This window comes from Stenella coeruleoalba (assembly GCF_951394435.1).
Source record: "Stenella coeruleoalba genome assembly, chromosome: 15".
NCBI lineage: Eukaryota > Metazoa > Chordata > Mammalia > Artiodactyla > Delphinidae > Stenella > Stenella coeruleoalba.
In genome coordinates this window covers 7,753,958-7,774,714 of record NC_137161.1, presented here as the reverse complement: position 1 = coordinate 7,774,714, position 20,757 = coordinate 7,753,958, and the positions used below count along the sequence as shown (strand labels likewise).

At 40.4% G+C, this 20,757-nt stretch overlaps 1 protein-coding gene across 9 annotated transcripts in view; it reads left to right on the top strand.

The window, feature by feature from the left end:
* The window catches only part of DOK5 (docking protein 5), a 1,081,787-nt gene that overhangs the window by 291,363 nt on the left and 769,667 nt on the right, over positions 1-20,757 (top strand). For all 9 annotated transcript variants that reach the window (XR_013824125.1, XR_013824126.1, XR_013824127.1 and 6 more), the window contains 4 exons: positions 1,941-2,055; positions 2,140-2,259; positions 5,050-5,239; positions 17,054-17,189. Coding sequence is in view for 1 of the 9 variants with exons in the window: in XM_079899078.1 (XP_079755204.1) it covers positions 1,941-2,055; positions 2,140-2,259; positions 5,050-5,239; positions 17,054-17,189 (561 nt within the window). In the remaining 8 variants the exon portion in view is untranslated. The remainder of the gene's footprint in view (positions 1-1,940; positions 2,056-2,139; positions 2,260-5,049; positions 5,240-17,053; positions 17,190-20,757) is intronic.

Genomic DNA, 20,757 nt, shown 5'->3' with positions numbered 1-20,757 from the left:
AGAACTGCATTTTAAAAAACTCATCTGTGCCCCCTGACCCTCACTTGTCCAAGCGCCTCTGTTCACGTTAAGGCTCCTTTTTCCTTTTTCACCAAAATATCTTTGCTTCCGCCAAAGCTACTTCCTTCCCAAAGCTGACTAGGGTTTTCAAAAGAAAACATTAAAAAAAAAAAAAAAAAGAAAGAAAAGATCATCTGGATGCTGTGTTTACAGTGAATGAATGGGGTTAGGATAGAAGTGGAGAGACCAGTAAGCAGTTATGGCAAGATGATAGTGGCTTATATTGTGGTGTTAGCACAGAAATAAGCAAAAAATAAACAGTTGCATCTGGTAAACGCTGAGAGACTTGGTGCAGTTGGGGAATAAGATAGGTAGTGTTTAGCCACTAAAGAGTTTGCAGCTTTTGGGAAACAGTGTTATCTGTTTGGGTTACTACAACAAAAACACTATAAATTGGGTAGCTGATAAACAACAGACGTGTATTTCTCACGGTTCTGGAGGCTGGGAAGTCCAAGGTCAAGTCACAGGGAGATGCAGTGTCTGGTGAGAACTCACTTTCTGGTTTCTGGAAGGCGACTTCTTGCTGTGTCCTCACATGGCAGAAGGGACAAGGGAGCTCTCTGGGGCCTCTTTTCTAAGAGCACTAATCCCATTCACAAGGGCTCCACCCTCATGACCTAATCACCCCAAAGGCTCCACCTCTTAATACCATCCCTTTAGAGGTAGGCTTTCAACATATGAATTTGGGAGGGCCACAAACATTTGGTCCGTAGCAACTGTTGTGATATTTCATGCTAAGAACTTTGCACTATCCTATAAAGAGAGCCAGTGGAGTTTAAGAAGCAGGGAAGTGAAATCATCAGGTTAGGATGTGCATGGACAGTATTTGCTTCTCTCCTCACCTACTTCCTGAGCCAAGCATTTATTGAATTTAGAGTAATAGATGGGAGACATGGCATGACATTAGTGATGGCAAAGACTGATGGGAGACACATTCTTTTGTATAACACAGAAGAGATAGACTAAGTCAGTGTGAGAGGGTTATTTATCTTGTAAATACTCTGCCCTAAGCCACCTAAACCTTCTCTCCTGCAGGACTCAATGATCACAGCCCTGGAGTACAGCAGGGGATCTGGATGTAACTGAATGAGAGATGGCATTTTGGAAACACAACGAGCCAATACCCCTTATGGGAGGGAAACGGTTCATAAAAGAGTTAGAGGGAGAGAGGGAGGTGAGGAGAATGGCTAGTGGGGAAAGCTTTCCCCTACTGTTAGGAAGAAGGTAATTACCATGCAGTATTTTCAGACCCTAAGACAGTGGCCCCATAACCATGGAGAAGCTAGGAGTAAGCCAGAGAGACTGGAGTAACACCTCACCTACCAGCTCTCTGTGTTGGAATATATGACTTCAACCCTGAGTAGAGGGGCATCTTTGAGAATCCTAAGACTCTATCTCTGATTATCAAAGGGTGAGATCATCTAGTTACGAACCAGACCACCATTGCCTTCTCTTCCTCGGGGTCAGTGTGTTTAAGATGCTTGCGTTGGGAGTACTCTGAAGAGACGGGGTATTTGAAAGTCTGTCCACATTGATGGAGATAAACATGATGACAATGGAGAAGGCAGAGTCTTTGACAGGGGCGGATAAAAAACTAAAAACATAAAACAAGTGTCTACGTCTACGAAGCTTTGAGCCTGTGCCTCTTAATAGGCTTCAAAAGAAAAAAATCTAAAAAAGGGAGGTAGTCTGTTAACCTTCCTTGCTAGGCACTGAGGATGACACTGAAATAATTCATCGCTTTTGAATACACACTCTTCTGTCAGGCTGTGTTCGCCTGGGACGCGCCTTCTGCCTTCTGTGCCTCCACTCAGTTTGATGGTGTTGATGGGAAGCTTTCTTTCCGGAGCATCCTATACTCACCATCGTTCATTTTTCAGGTTACAGAACTCAACAACGTGAAGAACATAGCTCGGTTGCCAAAAAGCACCAAGAAGCATGCCATAGTGATTTATTTCAATGATGATACGTCCAAGACCTTTGCCTGTGAATCAGGTTTGTCGGAGGCAGGGAGGGCTTTGGCTTTTTGTTTTTCAGCGGGTGCTGGGCATACACGTTAATCTCTGGACATTTCCGCAGATCTTGAGGCTGATGAATGGTGCAAAGTTCTCCAGATGGAGTGTGTGGGGACGCGAATCAATGACATCAGCCTTGGAGAGCCTGACTTACTGGCTACGGGGGTTGAGAGAGAACAGAGTGGTATGTAAAGAGAATTCTCTCCTTTGCTCTTTTCTAAAACTGTTTTTGTCCTCATGTAATGAAACGTGAGACATCTTCATGATGTAAAATTTTTGAAGGTATAAAAATGTATAAAGAAAGAAGTAAAAATAACCTTTTATTTCACCTAAAACCTGAGCAGACATTTCAGTGTGTTTCTTTTCTTAACATGTTTTCAACGTATAATGGGAATGTATCTACATTAATAATATCAGATAGAAGTTATGGGGAACCTGCTGTGTGTGTGTCAGTTTCGTGCAGAAGATGCATTAGACCGTTTAATTTTCCTGGCAGCCCTATGATATAAGTACTATTACTTCTCCATTTCACAGATGAGGAAATTGAATCTTAAAAGAGCTAAAGGTCTTGCTCCAATTCCAATAACTACTGTTTGATTCCAGACTATACTCTTGAGCCTATATTTATAGTGTACAGATTTTACAATGCAATGGGTTCTTGTCTTGCTTTTTTTCACTTAAAATTTTTATTGAACACTTTGCAGTGTTTTTAATAGAATCCAGACTTCATGAATGTTTCATCGAGTTTAAACCCACCTAAATCTGTGATATACTTTTTTAGCTCTAACAATTGAGCCAACTCTTTAAGCTCAACACTCAACCTGGGAATACGTCATTATAAATAATAATGACTGAAATATTCATGAACACTTCAACAGAACCAGTGTTGGTTTGCAGTATGAGCTTGGAGGCGAGGAATCATTTCTTTGGCTCCAAATAACTGGGCCTTGTGATGGGATAGATGGGATCCCACAGTTCTACTCTTAGCCTATTGACTTGATCTATGAGGATATATCACAACCGAAGAGGCTGTGGGTCACCTGGCTTGATTACGAACATGGCAGAGGTGGAATTGTGCTGACCCTTTCCATGGATTCACACTCCAGTTGTTAGTAAAAAATGCCCTTTCTCCAGTTGGAACTATGTCTTCATGACACATTTACAGTCGGCGACTATCTTGGAAGCCTCGTATCTGCCAGAATCCATCCCCAGGGAAGTGTAATTGACAAAGTCTTAGAAGTGCTAAGGAGGAGCCTCTTTGCAGACTGGGAAATTGAGCGGCAGAGAGCTTAATTAAGTCCTTCACCAGGGTCATACAAGCAAGCCCCAAGCTCCTCCCTCCACAGTTCACTAACTCAGGATGCTCTTGGGCTGCACGGCACCTGTAGTGCCTCACCGACAAATGCACATGAAGCCAAACATAAAGAGGAAAGCATGACAGGTTTTGATTATTTTTTAGAGCGCTCAGATCAGCACTTATTTTTCACGTTTTATATTTGCAAAGCTATATTCAGATAGCGCTCCAAACTGAATTCAAGAATTGCCTGTGCCTAGGAGTTACCTTTCTGGTACCAATTTTCTGTGCCGCAGTTTCCTCTTCTGTCAAATAGGAATAAGAACACCTCTGGTATATAACTACTAGGGATTATAATTGAACTCAGCTCTGTCTTTTAAGGCACTTTACAAGGTTAATTGTATGACTTCAAGTAATTGTAACTAAAGTGGTCACTCTTACCACTTTTGCTGTTTTTCTTGGATGAGGTAGTTTATATGGAAGAACTTCCAAGCAAAGAAATTGGTAATGGTCTCTCTTACTTTTTGCTTGATGATGACAGTCTTTCTTACTTGTTTCAGCACTCTCCAGGGAGAAATTTGCTCCACTAGGATATACTTTTAAAATAATAGTTATTAGAAAGCAGTAAATATTTGGTTACTGGGAGTTTGAAGTAACTTAGAAAACTTGAAGAATAGATGCTTGAATACATTTATGAAGACAGTCTTGACACTCCTATTTACTAAACTGAAGTCTATGGAAATTCTAATGACTTCCTTATTATAAAACAATTAATTTAGAATACCAGTGATATTATTAGTGCCACACTATTTTCTCAGATGTAGGCAATCTACCATAACAATGGATAGATAAAAGTGTGTTTGCTGTAGTAATAATATTTTTGTTTATATTTCACTTAAAATTTTGACTCTATAGCTTCCTAAATTAATGAATTTTCTAGAAATGTAATAAAAATACCATGACGGTATCTGAGGGGATGAAAATTCAGTTGCAATAATAAGCCAAGTAGTTTATTCAGAGTAATCTTGGTTAAATGTTAACAGTCATCCAAATAAGCAAATGAATATTTCTTTCCGGTACTTGGCTAAAGAGAGCTCTTGTTAAAACTAGTTCAAATAGATCCACTGGAATTTTTCCAAACTGTTGGTCAGTTAAGTGCATAGTGTTAGTTAGTATTAGTTTATTTAAATAATTTGGGGTAGAGTTGTGTTCCTTTAGTTATGAAAATTATAAATTGATCGATATAATTTTAATATCATTAAACCATGCAGCAATTATTTTGCACCTGCATCTTTTGTGAACACAAAAGTGTGGGTGTAATTAACATGTACTTGGCAAGAAAAAAATTGTTTTTAATGGTTTCATTGCTTTTGTCTTTTACTGGCATACAAATTTTTATTATGCAAATTTAAAAATTCTAAAAACATCTTTGCTCATGTAAATAGTGTTGCATGTATGTTGACAACCAGACTGTATCATTATTATGTTATTTAATATGGTCTTCATTTAAAAAAATCATTTACTGGAACTGTTAATTTATGAGAAAGGTTTATCTTCCTGAATATTCAACCAAAACCTAGAATAAGAGCTTGAATTACTTTGAAATGCCTCTTTGTTCCTACAATGTCTTTGATGTTTTATTCCTGGGGATTTTAGACTAACCTTTTGTTTTTCTCCCAGAGAGATTCAATGTGTATTTGATGCCATCTCCTAACTTAGATGTACATGGCGAATGTGCCTTGCAGATTACATATGAGCACATCTGTCTTTGGGACGTCCAGAATCCCAGAGTCAAACTCATCTCTTGGCCGCTAAGCGCCCTGCGGCGGTATGGACGAGATGCTGCTTGGTTCACTTTTGAGGCAGGGAGGTGAGTTTCATGACTGTTTTTCTACATTTTTTTCCCCAGGTTCACGTCCTATAATGCTCCACTCACATTCATCTGTTCACTCTATTATAAACAAAGCCCAATTATTTAAAATTCACTTTTCAGAAGTATGATCAATTTGATGCTCTTACAGCTATCCTAGAAAGTGTTTAAATTCTTCTTTTCCACACAGCTCTTCTTTGGTCTATTTAAATTTTAAGTACCTGGAAATGGAAGTGGTAAAAACGCATTGGTGAATCTCCCAGAGACACAAAGGTTCTCAAGTGAGCAGATAAAACTTTAATTTTTAGTGCAGCATCCTTCTTATGTCAGAACTACTTATTTATTATCCTTATAGGAAAATCTTGATAGAAAATTAAGAATTTGTTTGGGAAGGTGGGTATATTTCCCTGCTTCGGTCTCAGAAATAATAATTATTATTATTATTGGCCACGCCGCGTGGCTTGTGGGATCTTAGTTCCCTGCCCAGGGATTGAACCCATGCCCTCGGCTGTGAAAGTGCGGAGTCCTAACCAATGGACCGCCAGGGAATTCCCTCAGAAATTATTTATGTATTAACTGTAACCAGTGAAATCTGGTTATGAAAGATGTTTCATCATAGAAAATAGGCTTTTCTATTGACTGTACACCTCGTATTTCATATTGACGTGCAGAAGAATTCTGCGTTGGTCAAGATGTTTGGGGCCCATTTGGGGCAGCATTTATTCCAACTTTCATATTTTTCAGCTTTTCTTTGATTCACTCTATTTATAGGAAATAATAATAGGAAATGGGTATGTATGGCTTTTTATTGTCACTTCCAAAGGCTAAAAATTTAGTAAACCTTTGTAGTATCTCATGACTATTTGAAACTTTTTTTTTTTTTTTTTTTTTTTTTGCTGTACGCGGGCCTCTCACTGTTGTGGCCACTCCCATTGCGGAACACAGGCTCCGGACGTGCAGGCTCAGCGGCCGTGGCTCACGGGCCCAGCCGCTCCGCGGCATGTGGAATCTTCCCGGACGGGGGCACGAACCCGTGTCCCTTGCATTTGCAGGTGGACTCCCAACCACTGCGCCACCAGGGAAGCCCTCCTTGAAACTGTGTAAAAATTATCTCGATCTTCCAGGTTTTAATACTGCTCATAGCTTGCAAAAGTTTAACTTCTTCATATTGACATTTAGTAGAACTGCTAAGGATCTAGGAGATTATTTTAAAGACTTTGATATTTCCCCCAAGTGTGATAGCAAACCATATAGATTTTTAAGTAGGTGATTGTGCATAATCGTGTTCATATTTTGTAAATACTAGGATAGAGGTAGCAGATGTGGATGTGGGGAGATATTGAAGGACCTCAAGTGAAAGAAATGGTGGAAGAAAAGTGAGGCTGTACTGGGGACATGAAGTTCAGAAATATTCCTCTTTGACCAAAAGCCGTAAAGTGCTGACTCGGGAAATGAAGGAGCTTTTTGGTTCATGACTTTGGTCTCTTTATGGTCTGACTTTTGGGTATTTTGTCCACGAACTCCAGTGGTTAGATGATTGTAGTACCTACAGCCCGTACCACACAGTGTTGTGCCTCAGATATGGTGGGGACTTCGAATATTTATTGATTTTGAGCAGCATCTTGTTCAGTGGTCATGCTTTATGGGGCCGGCGCAAACCTGAGACTGAACGAACAATCGGAAGGACAAGTATCGGGAATGTATTCTTAGGACCTCGCTCATTTCCCAAACAGTGTGGTTCCTAGTGTAAGGAGCACTGATTTGGGAGTCAGAGAGACCCTAGGTCCTGATCGCTATTCTTTATTAGCTGTTGGCCACTTACAAAGTGTTTAACTTCCCTTGTAAGTTTATCTAAGTAATAACTTCCTTCTGGGGTGGTCTTAGGTAAAAGCAGCAATGCATATAGATGACCCAGAAGGTGCTGGGCTTCTCTTAATAGTCTCTTTGAGGTTTTATCATAATACCTTTTGGAACAGGACTGGGTTTGCAGGATCCAGACAGTGTTAAATGCAAGGTAATCATACTATTTTATATTTTGCCTGAAACTCAAAGATGAATTTTTATAGTTACCATCAAGATGCTCAGGATATAAGATCATTCATGTTCCCCCAAGTGTGAAGGTTTCACAGCTGCCTCACTTTATTAGTGAAGATAATTCTTTCCCTTGGCTATTTTTGGATGTGTTCAAAATAAGGCAGTGTCATATTAACTAAGATAATTTTCTCCCTGTCTCACGTTGATAGATGAACAGGAGTTAAGTCTCTCTAGACAAATAGTTTTCACATATCCAGCATGCGTCTGCAAAAACGTCACAACATTTCCCCTCTAGAATGCAGAGAATCTTCCTAAGACCTTGGGCAAAGTTCTGCTCTGTCTAGGCAAAGCCTCTGTTAGACTTGGAGCTAAATGTTATTCCTGCTGAATGGCCATTTCACCGCACCAGGATTGACAATGGGGCACGCGTAATAAGCTGGGCTGGGAGGTGGAGGAAACGAAATGAAATTATAGTCAATCACATACTGGCTGTGGGACCTTGAGTAAATGACTTAACTCTCTAAGCTTCCATTGGCCACCTGTAAAATGGGTATAATTTATGTCTCTCACAAGATGGCCATGAAGACTAAATAAAGGTACATATACAAACACCTGGCATAATGCCTGGCAGGTAGTAGGCAGTTGTGTCAACACAAACTGACACAAGCAGACAAGAAATTTGTCGGCCTTCAGAACCCAAAGTCCAGGGAGCAGAGGTGGCTTCAGGGTTGGGTTGATTCAGAGTCCAAATGAGGACCCTAGGTTTTATATCATAGTCTTGTTTCTTCTAGCTGGCTTCACTCTGCTCCACATGGGGCTTCCAGGAGCTTTGAGGTCGTCTCACACCGTCAGCCAATAGAAGAGAGATAGAGTCTTACCATACATTGACCATTCCATTCACTATGTGTCAGGAACTGCACTGAGGACTTTATGGAAAGCACACAGGGTACAGATAGAATGGGCGTGGTTCTCCCAAAGCAGGAAGAGGTTACTGACACCATCAGAAGGGATGTGAGGTTTAAAAAAAAACTAACAAAATGTGTCCAGTACAGTATTTAATAATTTCTCAAAGCAAATAGGGTGAAACAGCTATTTGACTGTAATTAATAATATCACTCATAACGGTGCTGAGATGCAGAACAGTGGTCCTCAACCAGGGGTGATTTTGCACCTAAGGGACGTTTGGCAAAGTCTGGAGACATTTTTAGTTGTCACAACGTGTGCTGCACAGACAAGCCCCACGACAAAGAATTATCAGGTCCAGTTATCCAGGTGAAAAACTCTGCTCTAACAAGCATATCAACCATTGAAAATAAATACTGATACTTACTGAGCCCTTACTATACAAAAGTTGCTGTACTAAGCATTTCACATGCACTGTCTCATTTAAGCCATTTGCTCGTCATATAAACCAGGGGATGTTATTATGCTCATCCTAAGGGGAAACTTGGGCGACTGTGCGACTGATCCAAAGGCATGAGACCAGTAAGTAAATGGTGGATTCAGGAACACACTCAGCTCTTCTTACTTCCAAACCCTATAGATTCTAAGAAGGCTAAGTATCACCACTCTGCTAGGTTAGCCTAGTTCTGAGTGAGCTCTCCAGAGCTAAGGAAGAGAAGGCGTACTGCATAACCAGCACTCATGTATAAATTATCTTAGTTTACTTTAATTCTGGAACCTCCTATCTGTTCTTTTAGTTCGGAGTGCAGTCAGAATTGTTCATCTCTCCTGGGCGGCAGTATCATGATCAAAGGTCATTAGAGTCTTCTAGATGCTGTTTCTCCCTCTCTTCCCCAATATAGGCAATTCTGACCGTACCTCTGTTTTTTCCTTGAAGAATTCCACAGTTGAAATATAATCTTTTCAATAAAGTGCAGTTGCACAATTAATTGCCACTTATTGCCCCTGGAGATAAAGAACAATGAGCTTGTCTGGGGGGAGGGATGGGGGAAGAGTACACATTGCTTATTTTATTTGAGTTTTTTCGAGTTTTTTGTTTGTTTGTTTCTTTCCACTTGGAATGCCTTGAGGCTTCAGTGAAGCTCATCAGATTGGCAGGGTCTGTGATTTTTTCATGGGAAGGTCCAGTTGACATGAAGTTTTAACTGCGGCAACATCCCCCATGGAACTATTCTTGAAACGTTACTGTTTAAAGCATGGTGGCAGGTGTCCAGTAAGTATCCCTGTGAATTTCACAGCTGGCTGCCCAGTTCCCCGCTTGCTTCAGTGTCAGGCTCTGTCCTACCTCCTGACCGATTTAAATGACTACCCTCGGTTTAGCACCTGCAGGGCTGAGGGCAGCTCAGGTGACATTTGGCAGAAAGTGGTGAATAATTACCACACCTGGGTGCCTCTCTTTACCAGCCAGAGAATGTCCCTCTCGTGCTTTTGACATCATTTTGAGAGAAACTTTTAGGTTTGCCAAGAATATGTGAAAATTGACATTGCATATACAAATTCTTTTCCTTAAATGGAGTGCACAAATTGGTGAAAAAGGCTTTTTCTGGATGTAAAGACATCTGAACAGTCTTGGAAAAGAAATCATCTGTGTCTTGTGTATATCACTCTAAAAACAAGTTTAACTGGTGAAATAACTTTTCATTGGAGAAGAAAACTGTAGATGAGTGTACCTGTAAAAGGACCATTATTCTCATATAAACTTTTGGATATTCTCTATTTGTCTTCTTGATTCTAAGCTACTTAGTAATCCCTCACTTCTAAATATTTTGTAGAGCATATATTCATTCTTACTAAAGGATTGAAAGCAAATTAACAAATAAAATGTACTTGGCGCTTCCTACTATGTTGAATAGAGAAATTTAAATACAAATGCGTTAGATCCCACACAGCCTAGCTCAGAGGAAGTGAAATTCTCTTCTTTTGAAAGAAAACAAACGACAGTTGTGCCATGTATGTGGCCATTCATTCTTCATTAGCATCGATCTAAAAAATAATTTTAGATTTTTTATTTATAAATTTTCATTTATAATTGTATTATAAATATTGCTTGAGTGGAGGCGTGTGTGAAATCAGAAGGGAGAGTCCCCTTTCCACTCTACAGAGTAACCTCTTTAATCATCATCTTTAAAGATCTTCCATTATTGCCCGTCTGTTCTCTGCCAGACACTGTGCTAGGTGTGTGGGTGTGAACACAGACAAGACAAGGCCATCCTAAGAAGCTTAGCTAGGTCCCCTCTTACCTTTGAGCTTCTGTGGTTGGTTCTAGCATATGAAATCCTTAAAGGAAAGGATGACTTTCCTGTGACCTTCGGAAAAAGAAATTAGACACTCACCAATGCCTCCCGTCTTGTGGCCATCTTTAAAAAAAAATTTAAGGCATATTTTTATTTAATTTATTTATTTTTCCAGCTTTATTGAGGTATAAATGATACAGAACATCCTTTAAGTTTAAGGTGTACAAGGTGATGGTTTGATACATGTATGTATTGCAAAATGATCACCACAGTAAGGTTAGTTAACACCTTCATCACCTCACGTAATTACCTTTTTTTGTGGTGAGAAACATTTAAGATCTACTCTCTTTGTAACTTTCAGGTATACAATACAGTATTTTTAATTATAGTCACGATTCTGTACATTAGATGCCCAGAACTTACTCACCTTACAGCTTGAAGTCTGTACCCTTAGACCAACATCTATCTCCCCTTTTCCTCCTCCTGCAACCCCTGGAAACCACCTTTCTACTCCCTGTTTCTATGAGTTTGGCTTTTTTCAGATTCCACATGTCAGTGAGATCATACAGTGTTTGTTTTTCTTTGTCTGACTTACTTCACTTAGCATAATGCCCTCAGGTTCCATCCATGTTGTCACGAATGGCAGGATTGTCTTCTTCTTTTTTTTACGACTTAATAGTATTCCAGTGTCTGTGTATATATACACACACACTACATTTTCTTTATCCATTCGTCTACCAGTGGACTCTAAGGTTATTTCTATGTCTTGGCTATTGTAAGTAATGCTGCAGTGAACATGGGGTTGCAGATATCTCTTTTGAGATCGTGATTTCATTTCCTTTGGATATATACCCAGAAGTGGAATTGCTGGATCTTTTGGCAGTTCTGTTTTTAATCTTTTGAAGAACCTCCATACCATTTTTCATAGTGGCTGCACCAGTTTACATTCTCACCAACAGTGCACAAGGATTTCCTCTTCTCTATGTCCTCACCATCCCTTGTTATCTCTTGTCTTGTTTACAGTAGCCATTCTAACAGGTATGAGGTGATATTTCCTTGTGGTTTTGATTTCCCTGATGGTTAGTGATGTGGGGCATTTTTTGTATACCTGTTGGCTATTTGCGTGATGTGACCATCTTTTCATAGGTGATGGCCCACTAGTGTATGTGACCACTTTATATATGACAGTACCTCAGAATTCTAGTAAAGGACTAGTAAAAATTGAATCATGCCTTCTTTCATCACATTCCCTGAGTGTACCCTGAGAGCCTGGTGTGGTTCCGAGCACTATGTATGTAGCAATAAATAAAACATACATGTGTTCTGTTGTTATGACACTTACTCTCTAGAGGAGAGGGGATACAGACTATAACAGACATTAAGAAAAAGTACAACAGATGTTAGAAGGTGTAAGTCCCACAGTGAAAAATAAAGATGTTCGATAGAAAGTGTCAAAGGAGGGGTGCAGTTTTTTGTTTTTGTTTTTTTGTGGTACGCGGGCCTCTCACTGTTGTGGCCTCTCCCATTGCGGAGCACAGGCTCCGGACGCGCAGGCTCAGCGGCCATGGCTCACGGGCCCAGCCGCTCCGCGGCATGTGGGATCTTCCTGGACCCGGGCACGAACCCGTGTCCCCTGCATCGGCAGGCGGGCTCTTAACCACTGCGCCACCAGGGAAGCCCACGTTTCCTTTCTTGATTGTTCCTCTGACCTGTAACGGCTCACTCTACCATTATATTATCTTTGAACCCATTCGCATGTGTAGATCTTGTCTAACCAAACGAATTGTAAACTCCTCAAAGACAAAGCCTCTGCCTTTACCTTTGTTTACATCCATTGCAGCCGCTATTATGATTTGCCTAATGTTAGTGTGACAAGTACTGCATTCTTTTAGTTATAATATATAATTGTAAAAGTGAAAAATCAATACTGATCTAATAACCCCTATGGCAGGGATGGAGAGAAGAAAAGGTTATCTTAAATATACATGTTGAGGGTAAGATACATTCTGCTTTTAGCAATGTTTAAATATCCTAAAGACACACACATACACATGTACACACGCACATGCACAAAATACATCTTGAAAGTGAGGAACTGTTGAGTCGATTGGCTTTCTAACTTCATAAGTTTGCTTATTAATACTGTCCTCCGTGAGGTCATTTATTTTGGTCTTCATAATTTCAATTCCATTAGTATTTTTCTAATAAACTATGTTGGTGTGGAATGTCATTGTCAAAGGGAAGGAACAAAGGTTAGAAAGTCGGGCGTTCAGTGCCAGTGCAAGCTGTCGCATGCAGGTGGTGACTTGGAGACAGTGAAGAGCATTGTTTCAGAGCCCTTGTGGGTCACGGCATGCGGGCCGCCCCTCCCCCCGCCCTCTCTCCAACGTGTCCTCTTGTCTCTTAGCTTTGTCCCACCTCAAGGCATTCTGTGTGCAGTTGTTTCTGTCACACTGTTCTTCCTGCTTTCTCATCCAAACCACTTCCCTCCCCACGGTGGCTCAGTGACCCCTCAGTTTAAATAAAACTTGCTCAAGGAAGCCTGGGTCAAGTTCTCAGTCACTCCTTTCCTAGCCCTGTCTACTGTTTCCTAATCTATTCTACAGTTATTTATTGGACACTAAATATAGGCCAAGTCCTATGCTGGGCCCTGGTGGAAAAGCTGTGAATAAATTAGAAAACAATCTGTGTCCACGTGGAGCTTACATTCCAGTGAAATAATGGAAGTGCACATTATTTGAAGATGTGCTTTGTGCATTCTGAGTATCATATTTGATACTTTTAATAAATCTAGGTGACAGTTACTATCATTATATTTATTTTACAGATGGATATGCAGGCTTAGGGAAGTTAACTAACGTGTTAGTTAACTAAGTTAACTAAGTTAACTTAGTTAACTAAGTTAACTAAGTTAACTAAGTTAACTTAGTTAACTAAGTTAACTAAGTTAACTAACTTTCTTTTTTTCCCTATTTTCTTCTTACTTGCCTTGGGAAGTTGGTCCATTATATTATTTTGCCAAAGGCCTCTAATAACACTTTAAATGGCTTGTAAAGCTGCTTATGAAACAGCACCAGGGACTTCCCTGCTGGCGTGATGGTTAAGAATCCACCTGCCAATGCAGGGGACAAGGGTTCGAGCCCTGCTCCGGGAGGATCCAACGTGCCGCAGAACAACTAAGCCCGTGCGCCACAACTACTGAGCCCGCGAGCCACAACTACTGAAGCCCGCGCACCTAGAGCCTGTGCTCCGCAACAAGAGAAGCCACCGCAATGAGAAGCCCACGCACCGCAACGAAGAGTAGCCCCTGCTCGACACAACTAGAGAAAACCCGCACGCAGCAATGAAGACCCAACGTAGCCAAAAATAAATAACTAAATAAATTTATAGAAACAGCACCAAACAAGTCTGTTGGGTTGAGGGGCATGAATGAAATAAAAGAACTCGTGGGTAGAGGTTAGAAGAGACTGTATGGAAGAGCATCTGAGGTCAATTTTGTACATTATCCATGCTTTCTGGGTCACTGCTGTCCCACTGAAGGGCATATACCTTTGAACAATATGGATGAAAGTCCCAACAATTAGGCAAACCAAAGGCCTAATTCCTGTTCTGTTTAGAGCTCTTTAGTGCATGTTTGTGCCTTTAACGCAAACTGGCGGCCTCTTGGCCAGATCTGGTCCTTAGAGGCATTTTGGCTCCCACAGCTTAAACAAAAAAAACAAAGGAAAAAGTTGCCAACATTAAAAATTCAGGTTATTTCATATAAAAATCAAAATTTCTGATTTCTCTTAGACAATCACAAGTGTGGCTACATTGGGCTCGTATTTCCCCATTTAAACGTGACCAGGGCTGACCGGTGGCTGGTGTCCATTAGCTACGCTCCCTCTGTGTGGCTGTGTGTTGTAGGGGTCTGAGCATCTTTATCCATTCACGTTCTTTGTCTGAACCCTGATGGAATTTGAGGTTGTGACTCCTGGTTCTTTCTGTAAGTGGTAAGTGTGTATGTGTGAGTGTGTGTATGTGTAGGTGTGTGTATGTGTGTGAGTGTCTGTGTCTTTCAGATCCTTAGGTGGAGGCAGGGAAAGTCTGTGTACTTTCAAGAAGAATACTTGATACTCTGTTTTGATTTAGTTTGTTTCTGATCACAGTAATTATTTAGAGAGTCAAATGTCATTAAAGGATGGTTGTGGCTTTGTTATGTTAACCAAAAGCAGACATTGGATAAAAGAGTGATTTTCAAAGAGTAGATTTCACTAGTTAGTGAGTCATAATGTAAATTAAGCACTTCACCACTGGTATTAAAAAATATAATAGAGGGGCTTCCCTGGTGGCGCAGTGGTTAAGAGCCCGCCTGCCGATGCAGGGGACACGGGTTTGTGCCCCGGTCCGGGAAGATCCCACATGCCGCGGAGCGGCTGGGCCCGTGAGCCATGGCCGCTGAGGCTGCACGTCCAGAGCCTGTGCTTCGCAACGGCAGAGGCCACAGCAGTGAGAGGCCTGCGTACCACACACACACACACACACACACACAAAAATATATATATATAATAGAAAATATTAACATATTATAAATTGATGTTAGATAAATAGCTAAATAATAACTAGGTGATAGATAAATAGATCAACAGATGTACTAGGTCACAATCTAAGCTATACTTATTACTGCGAGTTGCCGTTACAAAAACCTTAAAAGCCACTAGATTGTCAAGTTTTAGAAACACAGCTGCAGGGTTTGCTATGAATCAATTTTCCTACAAATGTTTCCCAGTAACAGGTACCTTCATCCTTTCTGGAACCAAGGTTGGCATCTAAGTAAGTAAAAATGACCTCTGCCCTAGAGGAAACAGAAGAGCACCTCTTCCTGTTTAATAATTGATTGAGGTTACCCTCCTCTTAACAAATTATATTTCCATATTTGATGGAAAAAAAAAGTGGTGTGAAAAAATTAAAACCTTGCGGAATTAGATGCCAAGTAGCAGAGTCAAATTTGTATGGTGGATCAAATAAAGAGGGGATAGCAGTGAGGACTGAAGTATTTTAGGAAGTCTTCAGGAAAGAAATGGGACTTGAGTAAATATGCTTTGAATTTTAGTTTTTAGTTCTTCCTTGGATTAGGATGACTCAATAATTAAAATCACATGATCAACCTCATAAGCTAGTTCTTTATATTAGCTGGTTGAAAGAGCCTTCTAGTTTTTCTCTTTCTTCTTACATGGTCCATATTAGTGAAATTCAAGCGAGGCAGGTTTTGACCAATTAACGTATGCTATGCTATATGTGCTGAAAATTGCCATATGGCCGTGGTATTGAGCCAACTGTGGAAAATAAGGATAAGTCTTCCTTTCTTATTGCACTAACTGCATAGACTGGAATAGATAAAATATTTAACAGGTTTGGGTTGAAAATTTGCTTGGTTTCCATGCTGTGTTAAAAAGTTCTTTAGATGTGAGCCTCTAGATGTGAGCAAAACTCAGGCATTAAGGCCAGTATTCAGTTTTTCAGCAAGAGATTCTGAGGTGGAAGGAGTGGAATTGTATTTTAGAATAATGAAGTAATTATTAATAATTATAAATAATGTAATAATTAAATATTGTTCTTTAAAACAAAAACAACCTCTTAGTTTATCTTTGATATACGTATGTATCAAAATCAGAACTTTAAAAAATATCCTTTTAAAAATTATCCTTGATAATAGGATTTTGTCCAAGTCTTTAAAAATATTTAGAGTAATTAAATATATTTATTAATTATATGTAACACACTATACATATATATATATATACATGTATGTTTGTATGTGTGTGTGTGTGCGTGTATATATAGTAGTTAAAACACATTTATTTGGTTCTTGCCTAATTATGTGTACCTATCTTCCATTATTAATATAATTCATTTTCTAACAGTCTGAGGTAGAAATGATCCTCTTCTTAATCCTTAACATTAATGTTGAAACCCATCTAGCTTTCCTTGAGTAACTTCTCTTATGTTCCACACATTAATTCAGCAAAGTTATGTTCATTTAAAAAAAAAATCTCTTAGCTGTGTTTGGTTCATCTCATGGGGTGAACACCTAGAGTAAAATTTGATCTGTGATTTGGGAAAGCATAGTTGCCTTTGGGAGTGAAATCATTCTTCAACCCATTGTCTGTAAGGAAGGTTAGGACAGAATCTGAGAGTCACAGAATCCTTCTTTTACCTCTGAGCTACATGGCGCCGTTTCTGACGAGTTTCTGATTCACGGACTGTGATGGGAAGGCCGTAGCACAGGTGTCCTCTTTGAGACTCCTACAGGAAGTAGAGGGATTATACTAAGAATCCAGAAACAGCTTATTAACCTTCTATGACAAAACCTACAGGACAAAAAACATTGGGCACCATTTTGGCTTCGAGTGATTGGTTCCCTGCCCTTATTAATACCAGTTCATCGAACACTTTGATTCTAGTTAACTCTGTTTAGCACATGTGAACAAGGATCCTAATCTCATACAAAATAAATGAGCCTCGTATCAGACTCTTCTAGGCTTTAGGGGCATTGAACTTGTAGGAGCTGGTTTTCAGAAGCTCTCTGTCTTTGTTTTCACAGGATGTGTGAGACTGGTGAAGGGCTGTTTATCTTTCAGACGCGAGATGGGGAGGCCATCTACCAGAAAGTCCACTCTGCTGCCTTGGCCATAGCTGAGCAGCACGAGCGCTTGCTACAGAGCGTGAAAAATTCAATGGTACGTGTGGAATTTCTTGCTTATGACCCAGTGTACGCCGCTGTAGAATTTAGTCTTGGAATCTTTGTGCTGAAAATATGGTCAGTGTATTTTTGGGCAGAAGATTTACTCCTGTACTCAGCAGTGTAGTACTTGGATTAAATGCCATCCTTGGAAAGCTCCAAAAGGCCACCTGGTAACACAGTAACTATACACCGCCTCATCTGCTTACCCACTTTGTGCCTCAGTTGTTACCTGTGTGTTTAATCAACGTGGGCTCCTACAACAAAATACCATAGACTGAGTGAGTTATAAAAAACAAATTTATTTATTCCTCACTGGGAGGTTGGGAAGTCCAAGATCAAGGTGCCGGCGGATTCTGGTGGGATCTGCTCCCTGGTTCATGGATGGCTGTCTTTTCACTGTGTCTCATATGGCAGAAAGGGTGAGAGATCTCTGTGGGGTCTCTTTTGTAAGAGCACTAATGACATTCATGAGGGCTCTGCCCTCATGACCTAAGCATCTCCCATAGGCCCTACCTTCTAATGCCACCACTTTGGGGGTTAAGATTTGAGCATATGAATTTGGGAGTGGGGGACACAATATTCAGCCCATTGCAGTGTGTGTGTATGTACATTAAAATCAATTTGGATATGTATGGATCTATAGACACAGCTATGTGGGTTATCTATCTATAGATATATATAATATTTTTAACTGTAGCAGAAGTAGTCATTTCAAATGTCAGCAGAGGTCAGAGAGAAAATGAAGGTGAGAGAAGAGGGCTGAGAGGAAACTGGGGTGAAATATCAAAAGCTCAAGACCAGACAACTGTCGACATGAGATCGTGGTTTCCGTGTAGGAGAGTTCTTGATTTTTCCAGATAAGTCAAGAATTTGACTGTCTATGGTATCTTCCCATTTGTAACTGTTGGAAATTAATTCCAGCTGAAACCAACAACAAAAACCAGTAATGCTTTGTGGGACAAAGGAAACCTACCCGTAAGACTCCATCCTGCCCACAACCATGCGTTTGCCATCTCTAGTGGGTAAACCTTCATAGTCATCAATGTATAAAAACACTGCAAACGCAAATACACATGAGCGTACGTAAATTCTCTCCCAGAACCCCTACTCTTTTCATTGCTTAGTGCCAGGGACTGTGCATTGTACGGACAATTATGATTCATGAGTTTCTTCCTTAAGAACAGTAAATTTACAAAATCCGAAATGAATGTACAACAGTTAAATAATGCAAATCATGCAGTGTGGCTGCAAACACATGCATAGAGATTCACATCTGGAAAGAAATCGGCAAAACCAAAGGGAACTGGGTTGGCATGGTAACGTTAGGGCCGTTTGAAAAGTTATGATTTAACCATGTGGGGTGGTTGGATTTAAAGATGGGAAAAGCATGTAGTATGATCTATCCCAAAGGATCCCCAGATTATTCCCGAACAACTTGTGCATGCAGCGCTCTGGGATTTTAGAGCAGGGATCAGCAAAACTTTAGTAAAGGGCGAGATAGTAATATTTTAGGCTTTGTGGTCAAAGATAGTTTCTGCTGCAACTGTTTAACTTTGCCATTGTAAAGCCAAAGCGAGCAAAAGGAGAGAAGGAGGGAGGGAGGAGAGTTCAAGTTGTTTTGAACTTACAATGTCATTGCATTAAAGTTGTGCGCTACACAAGATGCCTTTAAAGGTCTGAAGAAGTTTTTTTAAGGTTACCTTTTTGTAAAGCCATCGATTAGCACACGTTGTTATCTACTTGAAAAGCAGATTCTGCACGCCCATGTTTTTCCATTTACGCCTCCTCATTACTTCCACTAAAAATTAATCAGGAGTATGAGTAATTCGTTCAGATCATCCTTTTGCAGATTTAACTGGAATATAATGTTGTTTGCTCTTAATTTGCTGTATGCTTAACAAGTTCTATAAAATGAATGATTTTAAAAGTAAACACATCCTGTTTTAGATGGAAATGAGTAAGCTTCAAAACGGGATCTGAATCTCAAGGAAGTTAAACCGGGGATTGTGAAATGCTTAAAAATCAACATCCTTCAATCCGTCTCTGATTAGGGGAGAAAAGAGATACTGTGCTAAAATGAAACAAATGAAGGTGATACTAAAGCCCCTAAGTTAGAGTTTTGCATATTCTGGTCACTGGGAGTGGATCCACGTGGATTGGCTCTATTCTTGACTAGGAATTGCCTGTATGTCACTACTGGCTTGCTTCTCTGAGATGGTCAAGGTCACGAATGGAAAAAGATGGTGAAGCTAACCTCATTATTCGGAAGCCCTAACCCGCTGTTAGCTGCCGCTAACTCCCAAGACGGAATGCTTCACTGTGGAACGCATGACAGTTTGAAGTTGCAGCCTTGAGTGAAGGGGTTTGGATCAGACTTATGACCTTGAATCCCAGAAGTCAGAAAGAGGAGACTTGTGGGTCGGATAGTAATAATAACTTTTATTTTATTATCATCATCATTATAGTCATTATTGCGGTAGGCTGAACAATAGCTCCCCCAAATCTTTCCCACCTTAATCCCTGGAACCTGTGAACATTACCTTATATGGCAGAAGGGACTTTGCAGATGTGATTAAGTTAAAGCTCTTGAGATGGGGAGATTGTCCTGGATTATCCAGGTGGGCCCAGTGTCATCACAAGGTCCTTGTAAGAAGGAAGCCAGAGGAGTGAGAGCCAGATGGAAGGTGATGTGGCGATGGAAGCAGAGGGACAGACAGAGATTTTTGAAGGGTCTGTGCTGATGGTTTGAAGGTAGAAAGAGATGTGACCCAAAGGATATAGGTGGCCTCTAGAAACTGGAAAAAGCAAGGAAATGGATTCTCCCCTGGAACCTCCAAAAGGAACCAGCCCAGCTGACACCTTGACTTTAGCACAGTGAATCTGATTTAAGACCTCTGGCCTCCAGAGCCGTAAGGGGATAAATTTGTGTGGTTGTACGCCACCAGTGTTGTGGGAATTTGTTACAACAGCTATAGGTAACGAATACAATAATAATATCAAAAATAATAAAAATGTATCGTGTCTCTACTCTGTAGCAGACAATATTTTAAGGACTTTGTGTGTACTTTCTAACCCTCCCAATGACCCTTGGAGGGAGGGCCCAGCACCACCAGCTTGGAAGTAGTGGGGCTCCAATTTGGAGCAAGTGTGCTGGGATAACCCCACTTTACACTTTATCTTGGAATCAAGCCCCTAGACACGTTTTCTTTGCCCTGCATGAGATCAGGTCACTGCTGTTCTAAAAATTCCAAATTAACGGCTGACATTTAAAAGTTAAGAGGTTTCACATAAAACTCAGATTTCTGTAGTATCTTAAAAAGTGAAAAGGCCACACTGATCTCACACCCCCATGTGGCAACCATCAGATATGCCCGGTGGTGCCTTCCCTCTTCAGGTAGAATGGGGATCTTCAGTTCTCCGCAGTCCCTACCACTCTCCATTGTCACTCAGCAAGTGGTCCTTCTCTGGGCATTTGCTAGCCATGCTGTGGCCAATCGATGTCCTGCCTATGTTACATGTATAAGTTTTCTGTTGCTGTGTAACAAAGTGCCACAAACTGTGCA